Consider the following 14,186-nt stretch of genomic DNA (forward strand, 5'->3'; position numbering starts at 1 on the left):
GTGTGTCTTTGGCAGTTCTGGCTGCTTGTGATTGTACCCGGAAACTCTTGAGATCGTTTCTTGTTTGCGCTTGATACAACTTTCTCTTTGTCATTTGGCACTTGTGACCTTCTCTGAACTCTGATGGTTTTATTTTTTAAATGTTTCATTATATTCTTCTACAAAGCTGTGAGCTTTATCGTATTACCAATATTTGATCCAATATCTGTTGGTAAAGGCCCCGAAAGTGCTTTGACTACTGTGAGCGTGAGCGTCTGTGTAGAGTGGGGACAGAGGTTCAGCTAAGAGGGAGAGAGAGGAAGATAAAATAAGGCACAGATAAAAAGTTTCTTCTCGATCTTTATTCTTTTATTCTCTTCTTGCTTTGCTACAATCTCTGGATGGGGGGCAGGTTTTCTCTCTACAGGGTGATGAGAATACAAACTATGATCCTTGAGCCAATGACTGAAGTCAAGCACCAAAGTCAGTTTCGTTGGCTCACTTGGGGTTTGAGACATCCCCGAAACAAAAAGGTAAGGTATTTTTAATTATGCATTGATTTACTGTCCTTCATGCAGCTAGAATAATAAAATCAGCAATTTAAAAACTAGTCTTACGTGGTATTTTAAGATTATATAGTTTTGACGATATGTTTATTAACATAATGATCCTATGGGAAACTTTTTTTTTTTTTAAAGTTTATTTATTTTTGGGACAGAGAGAGCATGAACGGGGGAGGGACAGAGAGAGAGGGAGACACAGAATCGGAAACAGGCTCCAGGCTCTGAGCCATCAGCCCAGAGCCCGACGCGGGGCTCGAACTCACGGACCGCGAGATCGTGACCTGGCTGAAGTCGGACGCTTAACCGACTGCGCCACCCAGGCGCCCCCTATGGGAAACTTTTTCTAAGAGAAAATTGTATCATTTAAATCCTTGTTTTACGTACAGGGGAATTTGTGATTAGTATTGATACTCTATCATCGTTCTCTCTGATTTTCTCTAGGTTAAAGCACTTAAAGAGTTGATAAAACATCATTTGTTTCTATGAGATGCTTGTAGACAGTATTTTGGCTGACTTTAGGGCTGAATTATTTTCCCTGAAGTCATTTCACAAAAAGGGCCAGCAATTTGCTGATAAGTTTTCTTATAAATGACTACACAGTGAAGACATACTAACACATTGATTACACAATGGAGTAATAGGAATGAGATAATGGTACTTCTTATGTGATGACTTAAAACAATTTCTCTGTTTTGGGGGCTCATACTCCTAAAGATTAGTTTTTTCAAGGTATGATTTTTAAAAAGAAAAGACATCCAGCTGTTAGGTAAATTTGTTTTCTTTCAAACAGTCTTCATAGCTTCAGTTTCTGGAACTTAACTCCTTGAAGACAGCAACATTGCATGCGATAATATTTTGCTCGTTCGCCTATAAGATGTTTGTTCAGTTGAGAAATGAAAATGGGTCTCAGTATACTATGTAGAGTGATTTGTTCTAAATGGCACAAAAATGGTTTCTGGGCCAGGAAAGTATTAGTTCAAGGTCCTGTGAAAGTTGATGCTTATTCTGATGCATGGACACCATGGTCTAGTGAAATCTGCACATTAGGGACTTTCCTATAGCTCATTCCCGCGCCCTCCAACATATGTCATTAGTTTCACATAATAGGGAAGAGGAAATATGCAAAGGCACAGACACTATTCTGAATTAAGAGACCGATTTTTCCCCATGTTTACGATGAAAATTTGTTTATGTACAGTGTGCTTTTGTGTAAAGGGACACTCTGGTGTTATGTGCTCAGCAAAACAAAATATTCCCTTGAAATGATTAGAATGCAAATGCTGTTTTCTAGATCTGGTTTCCTGGCATTTTGAGGGGGGGGTGGCAGATGCTAATATATCTGGTGCTTTTGTTTTAGAAACAAAAGTAAACTGTAGGGAGTTTACCAAAATCCTGCCACGACACCCCCTTTAAAACCAAACCGAGCAAGGGAACCAAATTGCTGCTTTATCCACATTTTGGTCATCCCGGGGCGGTGGTAGTCCTCTGCTCCCATTGTTTGTTTTGCTTCATGTTTGACTCCGACAGAGAACAGAGCTACATTTTATGGACTTACGGTTTGGCAATATGCTGGCAAATGGGAAAACAAGCAACATAAACCAAATTTCTGCCACAATGCTTTTAATATTGAGACAGACTTTTATCTAACAGAGCCAACAGAATGGAACTTGAGAGCACCCGCAGCTCAGGGCTGTAAACACAGCTTCCTGATGACACATCCCTGGGGGGGGACAGATCATACAGTTTCTATATTATGTGGCTTGTCATTCTACTGGCACAGAACTGATTTTCGCCTCAGAAAATGTCTCTTTCCTGAAACTCCAGCTGTCCTTCATTCATAAAGCAGCGTTTTAATAAGGTGGTTGTTTACTAGGAAAACAATGCTAATGTTAATAATGAATCACTAACAATATAGCATATTCCTTATCGAAGATGGTCTACTTGTTGCCAAACAGCTGGAGGAAACGCGGGGGAAAATGCAATCGAGCATTTAAACATCATAGCTGGATGTTTCCAAACATAAGTATCCAGATGCTTAGCATTGTGGAGGTAATGTGTTTGATTGCTTGCCTTTTTCATATTTTATCCGGATCTTTTGATGTTCTGTGGATAGAGTCATGACTATTCATTTTCAATATGCTGAGCAGTTTTCGCTCATCATGAATGGCGACAATAATGCTGAAGACTGGCAGAGGCCAAGCCTGGCAGAGATTGCTGGAGATGAGGGAGAAGAGGAAGAAATGAGACTCAGACTGTGGTTAAATGGGTCCCTCTCCTGGCTAATGTGTATGGAAGCATGTGCCTTTTAAACGGCATCAGCTCAATCAGGTTTCAAGCTTCAGTTAAGGGGAATGTAGGAATTAAGAAGCTGGATGGAGGGTCAGATTCTCTTGTTTTCCTTGAGACCCAGAGGCTGAATAACCAGGCCCTTCTTCAGGATACTCACTGCCAAGAAAGAAAGCTAACTGATTCTATGCCCGTGAGGATACTGGCTTAACAAGAATCTGGTCCAGCTAAACTATAGTAGAGTCGCTCCCTTCCTCAGACTGATGCCTCATCAGGCAAAATTAAAACTCTACAGTAAACAAGATGAAGTACTTTCTCTTTTTAGGATCTCAGAGTACCCAGCCCAAATCAATTCATGCTTCCTACTGCAAACTTCTCCGACATCGGGTTATCGGTACTTATAATTAGAGTCATTGCCAAATGTTCCACTAAATTAAAATTCCTGCAAATTAATTATCTCATCAAAGGTGGCTCAGTTTCAGAACTGGGTTCGTAAATCCTGGCACTAAAATAGACGCAACCTTCTCCTAAGAGTGAAAGAAAAAAAAAATAGTCATTTACTGACATGTCCCTGCAGGAAACAATAACATTACAGATCATGTAGGAGCCAAGAATAGCCGGGGTATATTAATAACTCAGTCTGTTCCCTGATTTTATTCAAGATGACTGGTTAAAGAACACTGCACTGATGATGACTCCATGGCATGAGGAAGAATGTCATCATTAACATGTGGACCGTTTGGCATTTAGAACATTTCACACATAAAGAGAACTCAACACAAGACTATTTACTGTGCTTTAGACAGATGGTTTAATGTTTCTTTAGCCTTCAGCCTATCAGGCCACCCATGGTTTTCTTCAGCCAAGGGCTTTTTAGAAATAATTGGTCTCTAGCAATTTTCTAACAAGACTGACTGCGATCTATTTCCCTAAATCTTTTTCCTACCCTTAACTATCCCTTACAGTGGTTTGTGGCTGACAAACCTCCCTGACTGACACTGATTCCTCACATATAAGTAATTACGGACATAAAAGGAGATGAAGGGGCTGAAATCTCATCATTAATGGTTTCTTTGCTACAGAAAAGCTATTTAGAAACGATTACTTCGGAAAACAGTTCTTCCCTGATTAGACGTTGCCTGACCCTGGAGAAGCTGTTCCCCCAGAATCTTTCAATACAGGAATTGATAACCCCACGTAGATGGATAACTGTGAGTGGCAAAAGATGCATACAGGCGTTGGTTTAAAAATGGTAGAGAAGAGTAATTGTGTCTCCGTCTGAGGAATATGTAAATGTGTTTAGAAGGGATACAGAGGCTGCAGATTCCCTGCTCCTGCCATCAAAGTGGAAATCACTCACACTGGAAAAGCAAGCGTGTGCATTCTTACAGTGCAAACGTCTGTAGGACTCTTGATCCCCTGCACTTCCCTGGCCACAGTTCAGTTTTCCAGGCCCTTCTGCCAGCTCTTTTAGGGAACCACGTGACCTAAGGCCTGGAGACTCTACAGACTGGCCCAGAAGGATGGATGCTTGTTTGCACATTCTTCTCTATGTAACCTCCCCAGTAAGGTTCAGAAGAGGCAAACTTAGGCCTGGAGCACAGAAAAGTGATGACACAGCAGAGAGGGTTTAGCGATCCGATGTATTTAGGAGTGCAAGTGTCTCCTGACTGCCTGCAGGAGAGGGCTTGTGGGACTGGAAGTCTCAGAGGGAACTTCTGATTGGCTTTTTTTCTCTTTAAGGGACAATGACGTCTCATTGGAAGCTCAGATTTCCCGCTGACACTTAATGCTGGGCCTGACTGGAATCCTTGCTGGTTCTGTGGCTGCAGCTGGTGTCTGGGTTTTGCACTGCAACTGTCAGCTTTCCGCACCTATGAGGAAAAGGGGCCCACGGTACCGACATCGGTGGTCTGTCTGACCATGGCTTGTTTAATTCCCAGCTCGAAGTGCCAAGCCAGTTCTGTTTCATGAAGTTCAACAGCTCGCTGCTCCGAGTGCGCGAGGGCGACGGGCAGCTGACCGTCGGGGACGCGGGCCTGGACCGCGAGCGGCTGTGTGGCCAGGCACCACAGTGCGTGCTGGCCTTCGACGTGGTCAGCTTCTCACAGGAGCAGTTCCGGCTGATACACGTGGAGGTGGAGGTGAGGGACATCAACGATCACGCGCCGCGCTTTCCCCGGGCCCAGATCCCCGTGGAGGTGTCCGAGGGCGCGGCTGTGGGCACGCGCATCCCGCTGGAGGTGCCGGTGGACGAGGACGTGGGAGCCAACGGGCTGCAGAGCGTGCGCCTGGCCGAGCCTCACAGCCCCTTCCGCGTGGAGCTGCAGACGCGCGCGGACGGCGCCCAGTGCGCGGACCTGGTGCTGCTGCAGGAGCTGGACCGCGAGAGCCAGGCCGCCTACAGCCTGGAGCTAGTGGCCCAGGACGGCGGCCGCCCGCCGCGCTCCGCCACTGCCGCCCTCAGCGTGCGAGTGCTGGACGCCAACGACCACAGCCCGGCCTTCCCGCAGGGCGCCGTGGCCGAGGTGGAGCTGGCGGAGGACGCGCCCGTGGGCTCCCTGCTGCTGGACCTGGACGCAGCCGACCCCGACGAGGGCCCCAACGGCGACGTGGTGTTTGCCTTCGGTGCCCGCACCCCGCCCGAGGCGCGCCGCCTCTTCCGCCTGGACCCGCGCTCGGGCCGCCTCACCCTGGCAGGACCCGTGGACTACGAGCGCCAGGACACCTATGAGCTAGACGTGCGGGCCCAGGACCGCGGTCCCGGGCCTCGGGCCTCCACCTGCAAAGTCATCGTGCGCATCCGCGACGTCAATGACAACGCTCCGGACATCACCATCACCCCGCTGGCCGGCCCGGGCGCGCCTGCCGCCTCTCCCGCCGCCGCCGCCGCCGCCGCCGCCGCCGCCGCTGCTCTCGGGGGTGCGGACGCGACCTCGCCGACCGGACCTGGAACGCCGGAGGCCGGCGCCATCTCGCTGGTGCAGAGGGGGCGGCGCGCGAGAGCCTGGTGGCGCTGGTCAGCACCTCGGACAGAGACTCGGGCGCCAATGGGCAGGTGAGCTGCGCCCTCTACGGGCAGGAGCATTTCCGGCTGCAGCCGGCCTACGCGGGCAGCTACCTGGTGGTGACCGCGGCGTCCCTGAACCGCGAGCGCATCGCTGAGTACAACCTGACGCTGGTGGCCGAGGACAGAGGCGCGCCCCCTCTACGTAGGGCGCGCGTGAGCGACGAGAGCGACAAAGCGCCACTCTTCACGCGACCGGTCTAAGACGTGTCAGTGAGGGAGGACAACCCGCCTGGCGCCTACTTGGGCCGCGAAGGCCAGGTCACCTGCCGACTGCTGGAGGCCGAAGAGGGTCGCGCCCAGGACGCTGTGTCCCCCTACATCTCTGTGGACCCTATTACTGGGAAGCTGTGTGCACAACGGTGCTCTGATCGCAAGTAACTGGCTGAGCTGCAGCTGGGGCTGGAAGCTCTCGACGGCGGCTCTATGCAGCTCTGGGGCTGGGCCGTGGTGTGCCTGCATGTGGAGGACCAGAACGGGCACTCACTGGTCACGCTGCCAGAACGGCTGGTCACACTGCCACTCTTCAATGGCTCAGCCCAGCTGCCTCTGCTTCAGGGCGCGCGGCTGGGCTACCTGGTGACCCAAATGCACACGAAGGCCCCAACACAGAGCTAATTTCCACCGTAGCGGCGGCGGCCCCGCGGCGCTAGCGCCGCACCCGTTCACGGGTGAGCTGTCTTTTCAGCGCCGCTTGTCCCCACAGCCCACCAACCAGCTGACAGCGGTCGTCATGGTGCGGGACCCAGGCCAGTGGGCCTTTATCGCGCACCGCCACTTTGCTCCTAGTGCCCGCGGATTTGGCGCCACCTGGCGGAGAAGTGATGCTGGTGCCGCCTTCGCCGCGGCCGCCGCCAAAAGAGGGAGGGTAGGGACGCCCCTGGAGTCGCACAGCGCAGAGAGCAGGGCGACAGCCTGGCTTCCTGGTTGTCTTGGCAGGTGTTTTGGCTAGCGGCTGTGGCCTTCTGCTGGCGGCCATTGCCATCGAGACTTGTTCCAGCCAAGGCGAGGCCAGGACGCGGAAGAAGAAGCTTCGTGGGCATAGCTTGAGCAGGTACCACGCGAGGAGTGGCCAGGCTGGTCCAAGTCGCAGAGCATCGGGGGCTGACTCTGGGGGCTTTGAGTTGAGGTTCTTCGGGGAGACACTGGCCCTTTCCGTTTACACAGAGGCCCAGGAGGGCGAGGCTGCGGAGATTTCCCGGTCTGGGGGTAGTGGGGTGTTCTTGTGCTCCTCCCTTCGAAAGAGGAGTGGGATCCTGTGGGCCCTGGTAAAGTACCCCAGCAGTTTTAGGGCCCCTCATGAACGGTTAGTCGATTTTCCTGCCCAGACGTTAGGAAAATTCAGAGCCTGATCTGGTCTGGGACTTCAAAGGACTGAGTTTTCCGGACTTTTTATTTTTTATTTGAGAGGAAAATTTCTTCACAGATGAAGGCAGAAGGAGGCATGGTGGTCATGTTTCGAGGAGGCCCACGTCTCTTTGTGCTGTTTTTGCCCCTGCTAACTTCCTTCTGGGTCCAGTTGGAACATCTTCGTCCCTCAGGGTTTAAATGCTATCTTTCTGAAGCACTCCAGAGGAGGGATATTGTGCCCTGTCTGGCAGCTTTGATATCTGAGCGTGAAAAATTAACTGCTGCTCTCACCCCTCTTTTTAAATAGGGTTCAGGCTCAGGTCCTTTTCATTCCCCATCCCTGTGTGGAGAGGGTAAATCTGCTGCGAGTTTAAGGTAATTTCAGAGTACGTACGGCTCTGTCTAAGCGACGTGTTTGACGTTTTGTACGTTTATGGATAACAGAGTGAATCTGTCCTTTTCACTCCCAGTACACATTCAAATCCAGATGAATTTAGTGAGAAAGATAGCGGAAGAGGAGACAGTGAATCGAATGACAGCAGTTCTGACATCAGTATAGAGCGGGCTTGAAGAAAGCGTCTTTTCCAGTGATTGCGAAGCGAGAGGGTAAGTTCAAACCTGTGACTTTGAAGCTCTCCCTCACAAAGCCCTGATAATTCTGGATGCCTGAATGAATTAAAAACAAACAGACAAGTGGTCCGGACTGTGCAGTCATAGAGGGGGTATGCCGAGTGCTACTGAACAGAGCTAACAATTTTTTTTTTGAACGCTTCTTATTTAGCTGATTCTATGTATTTTGAATACTTTACGCTAACTGACTTATTTATTCCCCATAATAAATCCAGTAGGGTAGGGACTTGCCCCAGTGTTGGAAGTAAGGTCTCAGCCCAGGATTCCAGCTATAGATTTCTTCCTCTTAATCATCCTATCTAAGTGGCCTCTATTAATGCAAACTATTAAAACACAAAAAATCAGAATATTCTGGTTAGTAATACTAAAATAATTTTGTACCACAGCACTAAGGAGAACTTCCCACACATGGGGATTTCAGAAGTGGATAGCATATGAATAGGTACATTTTTTTTATAGGTCAGGATGCCATTTGCTGGGAACATATGACTTTGTGGTTTTCTTCGGCCATGCTTTGTTTGTAGAATCTTGCACCCACACAACATCATGCTATTCAGTCTAGCTCCTGTCATGTCTGGGAATTTCGCTTTAGGTCAAAATCTCTCTAATGGTGTCTAGTTCTATGGGGGAAAGTTGATTATGGACTTGGTGTTAGTTTCCATGGAAGTGAGCACTAGATCTTTTAGTCCTTCAAAGCAGATACCTTACTCTCAAAGATGCGTCCTAATGGTATGTCCTCCTGATTCATATATTTCTTCACGTTATGGATATTTTCGCCCTATGTTTGGTTCCTTCAACATTTTTTTTTTTTTTAAACAAGATGACTTCTAGACGCATCTATATCCTGGTCCCCTTCTGAATGTTCTCTGGTGTGTAAATATCTTTCCTAAAATGAGACCCTTAGAGTTGAATACAGAACCATAGAACCAGTCTCTCTCCAGAGCTCCAAACTAATATTCCCCGTTGCTTACTCAATGTCTCCATTTGGGGAACTGGTAGACATGCTACATGTTCAGAACTGAAGTCTTGATTTCTGTTCTACAAATTTGTTCTTTCTCTAACGTGTGTGCCTCAGTAAATGACAACTCTGTTCACTTAATTTCTTGCCCTGGCCAAAGTCCTTGTGTCATTCTTGATTTGTGTCTTCTCCCACTCAATTTCCAGTCCATCAGCAAATCTGATTAGATTTACTTCGAAAATATATTCCCAATCTGGGCTCTTCTCACCACCTTCTTTGCTGCTATCCTCCCCAGGCACGATCATCTCTTGCCTGGATAGATCCAAACTGGACTGTGTTTCCATGCTTGCCCTCCTGCAGTCTGTTTTCCAAATCATATCACATAATTGAGCTCTCCAAAGATTTCTCGCTTAAAATGAAAGCCAAAAATTCTTATCATGGCATCCCAATTACTACTGTTGTGTAACAAAATGTAACTCAAAATGTAGCAGTTCGAAACAACAATTTTATTATGCTCATGGATTCAGTGGATCATTTTGGACATCTCAAGGTTTAGACACATGTCTGGCATGTGGATTAGGATTATTCAGGGTCTAAGATTGCTTACTTGGGCGTGGGAAGAGGGGCTACATGTGCCCTTTACATGTGGTTCGATTTTCTGACACCATGGCAGCCATAGGCAAGCATGAATGTTCCTCCAAATAAGATAGAAGTCACATCCTCTTTTATAACTCAGTCTCTGAAATGACATTGTCATTTATGTTCTACTGGTCCAAGCAGTCTTAAACCCACCCAGATTCAAAGGGAAAGGGAAGAGTCCCCCATCTCTACACTGAAAAGTTATTAAAGAATTTTGGGGCCATATTTGTAAATAAGCCACACGTGGCCCATAAAGTCTTGTATTATCTGGCCCCTGGTTGCTTCTTCCAAATGATTTATTACTCTTCCGCTTGATAATTTGGGTCATTATATTGGCTCTCTTGATTCGTTCTTGAACAAACCAAACATATTTCATCTCAGACCTCAGGGTCTTGCGATTCCTTCTGCTTGGTATGCTCTTTCTCAAGATATCCATATTGTTTGCATCCTTCCTTCATTTATGCCTGTGTTCAAATGTCTATTTTCTCAAAGAGATTTTCCATACCTCAAGCTGTCTCCCCCGGCTGTCACTCTCCACCCTGCTTTATTTTCCTTCATGCCATTTATCACTGCCTGACATTACTTTATGTATTTGTTTATTATTTGTTCTGTATTCCATGTTGAATCATCAAACCTCAAATATGTACTTAAAAAATGAATGAGTGAATGAATGAATGAATGAAAGGTATAGTCTAACTTATAAATTGCAACTGTATGACCGTTTCTCATGATCATATTGCATTTTAGACTAGGGTAAAATTGCTGGTGTTTTTTTTAGAAGTTCCATTGTGTTGCTTTCCTTTCTAGAATATTTTAGTGTCATCTCAAAGCTTGAAGGTTTTATAGCAAGTTTATCTTTTCGGATCATTTAATGTTAAATCGTCCTTTTCAAACAAAGATCAAATTCCTGGAGCTCCTAGTGTTTATTCTCTGTTTAGAGAATTACCAGCTTATTCTTTCCATAACACAGTTCCCTCCTCGTAGTAGTAGGCAGGCTCTCTGAGTCCCTTGGTAGCTCCAGGTGCTGCTGTGGCCAACCATAAGGTGATTGAAGCAATGCATTCAATGTGGGAGGGTCTAGTCACTTGGTAATAACAACCACATTTCTTTTTTTTTTTTTATTTTTTTTAACGTTTATTTTTGAGACAGAGAAAGACAGAGCATGAACGGGGGAGGGGCAGAGAGAGAGGGAGACACAGAATCGGAAACAGGCTCCAGGCTCTGAGCCATCAGCCCAGAGCCTGACGCGGGGCTCGAACTCACCGACCGCGAGATCCTGACCTGGCTGAAGTCGGATGCTCAACCGACTGAGCCACCCAGGCGCCCCCCACATTTCTTCTTATACTCAACAGCAATGTTTTATTTACTTATTTATTAAACAGTTACACAACACTTACTATGTGCCAAGAACTGTGCTAGGTGCTCCATAAATATTAACTCACTTAATCCTCATAATAATGCTTTTAAGCAGGTACCCTCACTTAAGCTCATTTTGCATAGGGGGAAACTGAGGTGTAGAGTTGTTAGAGTATTTTGATCAAAACCACCCAGCTGTAAGGGCAGAGGTGGGTTTTCCATTCTGGGAGTCTGGCTCCAGAGTTCATGCTTTTAATGTTCTGCTGTAGTGTATTTTCAGTGGGTTTTTAAATACTTACTTTATGGGTCTTCTAAAGATTTAGGACTGATTTACATTCCTTGGGATGTTTCTGTCTTTGGCTTTAAGTGAGATGTTCTGATTTATGGCTTGGTTTATACTCCAGCTCTCTGCTGCATTTTCTTGTAAAACGTTTAGTGGGATTATTGAAAGGGTGACACATGGGTGATGGCAAGATAATTGAATTAGATGTTGATAGCTTGGGTTAAAACATTTAGTGAAGTTATTTTTATTAATTTTTCATCTCATTCTTAATAGTTAATGCAGAGAATAAATGGATTAATAAATACGCTGATATTCTTCAGAAATTAGCTTTATATATTTATTTATTTTCCTACAAGTTTTTATTTAAATTCTGGTTAGTTAACATGCGGTATAATATTAGTTTCACGTGTAGGATTTAGTGATTCATCATTTACATACAATACCACATTACAGGTGCCCTCCTTTTTTTTAATGTTTATTTTTGAGAGATAGAGAGAGTGAGCTGGGAAGGGGCAGAGAGAGAGAGAGAGAGCGAGCAGGAGAAAGGGTCCGAATCAGGCTCTGTGCTGACAGCAGAGAGCCCCATGTGGGGATAGAACTCACAAGCCATGAGATCAAGACCTGAGCTGAAGCCGGATACTCAAGCAGTGAGCCACCCGAGGAGCCCCACAAGTGCCCTCCTAAACACGCATCACCCATTTAACCCATCTCACCCCCAACTCCCTCCAGCAACCCTCAGTTTGTTCTCTATGGTTGAGAGTGTGCTTTATGATTTGCCTGTCTCTTACTTTTATTCTTCCTAGGTTCATCTATTTTGTTTCTTAAATTCCACATATGAGTGAAATCAAATATTTGTCTTTCTTTGACGTATTTCACTTAGCATAATACACTCTAGCTTCATCCATGTCATTGCAAATGGCTACAGTTTTCTTTTTGATGGCTGAGTAATATTCCATTCACTGTGTGTGTGTGTGTGTGTGTGTGTGTGTGTGTGTGTGTGTGCATATGTATGTATATATATATGCCACATATTCTTTATCCATTCATCAGTAGATGGACATTTGGGCTCTTTCCATAATTTGGCTATTGTTGATAGTGCTGCTATAAACATCAGGGTGCATGTATCCCTTCAAATCAGTATTTTTGTACCCTTTGGGTAAATACCTAGTAGTGCAATTGCTGGATCATAGGGTAGTTCTATTTTTAACTTTCTGAGGAACCTCCATACTGTTTTCCAGAGTGGCTGCACCAGTTTGCATTCCCACCAACAGTGCAAGAGGATTCCCCTTCCTCCACATCCTCACCAACACCTATTGAGACACTTCAGTTTAGATTGTAATTTTTACCATTCCTCCCACGAAAGCTATATTAGAAATTCCGGCAAACAATTTAATTTAGCTGCTTGAATTTTATTTCCATTTCATTTCATCAGTGTACCAGCAGGTGGAGGTACAAGTCATTGACAGAAGATCCAAAGGAAGAAAAATAAATACATAAACGACTAAAAAACTAGTCCCTGAACAACTGAATATTGTTTGCATTTTGAAGCATATTGCCAAATAGCATTCTGACTTTTTAAATATTTCACACGACTCCATTTTATTTCCAAGTTGCTTCCGATCATTCGGAATGAAAAACATTTAGGGATCCTGAAAGATTCATCGAGGAATCTCAAAGCAGCAGGACTTTCATCACCTCATGAAAATAGCCACGGGATTGCACTTTCTTCAAGTATTTTTACCCTCACATTCCCCAGCTGAGAAATATGAATTTCCAACGAGTCTACTCAGAACTCAAAAGAGGTTATTTTCGAGCCTGTGAATCCCAAAGTGAAGGGTTGCAAAGTGTGTATGGCAGAGTTCAAACCTGCAGGCCAGCCCTGTCGCCTCCCCCTATCCTCAGACAGAATGATGAATTAAATCACCCTTCAGTGGATGGATCACCTTCACATACTTCAGAAATCGCCACTTCACCCTGAAATGCTGCAACTCATATAGACAGTTATATTTTGGGAATATACACATTTATGTTTCTGTCGAGTATTTATAAGCCAAGTTGCATACACGAGCCTCCTACTTTTGATAGACATTGCCCTAAATTATGTGAACAGTCGATGTCAGAGCACGTGATGCTTTTTATATAATCCAGGATATTTTGCCAAAAAGTCTTAGATATAAGACCCAGATATAATAAGTGAACGTGTATTTTATATTCTAAGATCATTTGTGGATTTAAATGAAATCTTCAGTCTAGCTGTACGTTGGTGTTTGGGTATTTGCAATTCTACTGGGAACACAATTTAACTTGGAATGACTTTAGGCTGGATTAAGAATCTGGACCCCAGCCGTAACCACAGACCCGATGGGGAGAAAGAAGAAGCAGCATTGGGGTGAAGGAGAAAGTTCAGGCAGCACTGGGGTGGGGAACCCGAATAATTTCTCTAGCCTGAATCAGAGGTGGTTGCTGAGTGCTTAATGGGCAGAACAGTGGCAGATTCTGATAGTGTGTGAAAATCAAATGCAGGTGGCTGGTCATGTTGTGCTCCTGGGCATTCAACCCATTCATCACAGCAGCTCACTCAGAGGTGGAGCTGCAGGGAGCAGCACTGAGAGGAGTAGAGAGAGTCTTCAGGCCTCAGCCACCTGCATTACTATTCCCAGCAGGACTGGGACAGGAGACGGGGGGCGGAAGGAAGGATTGGACCCAAAATGCAGTGACACGCAGGCTACCTGAGCAGCTGGGCCTCATGAGTGACTGACCAGATTGGAGGGGCAGCCAAGCTGGGTGATGGGATGGAAACAGCTGGATTGTGTCTTCTTTTCTTCAAGATTGGCTCAGACTGTGGGAAGGATTGAGTCTGCAAGGACAGGACACTAATGTCTCCCCAAGTGGAAGTGTCTGGGTCCGTCAAGATACGACGGGCATGAACTGTATTCCCAATACGATAACCACTAGCCACATGCGGCTGCTTAAATTTAAATGAATGAAAACTCCATGCAATGAAAAATTCAGTTCCTTGGTCACATTAGCCACATTTCAGCTGCTGAATACCACACATGGCTAGTGGCTACAGTA

General features: G+C 45.9%; 1 protein-coding gene across 1 annotated transcript in view; it reads left to right on the top strand.

The window, feature by feature from the left end:
- Positions 1–846: 846 nt before the first annotated feature.
- LOC102901884 (protocadherin-8-like) overlaps positions 847–14,186 on the top strand; it is a 43,989-nt gene continuing 30,649 nt past the window's right edge. The window contains 3 exon segments of the mRNA XM_045053734.1: positions 847–5,810; positions 5,813–6,949; positions 7,716–7,851. Of these exon segments, the coding sequence (XP_044909669.1) occupies positions 4,799–5,810; positions 5,813–6,513 (1,713 nt within the window). The 5' untranslated portion in view covers positions 847–4,798 and the 3' untranslated portion in view covers positions 6,514–6,949; positions 7,716–7,851.

This window comes from Felis catus, chromosome A1, assembly GCF_018350175.1.
Source record: "Felis catus isolate Fca126 chromosome A1, F.catus_Fca126_mat1.0, whole genome shotgun sequence".
Lineage (NCBI taxonomy): Eukaryota > Metazoa > Chordata > Mammalia > Carnivora > Felidae > Felis > Felis catus.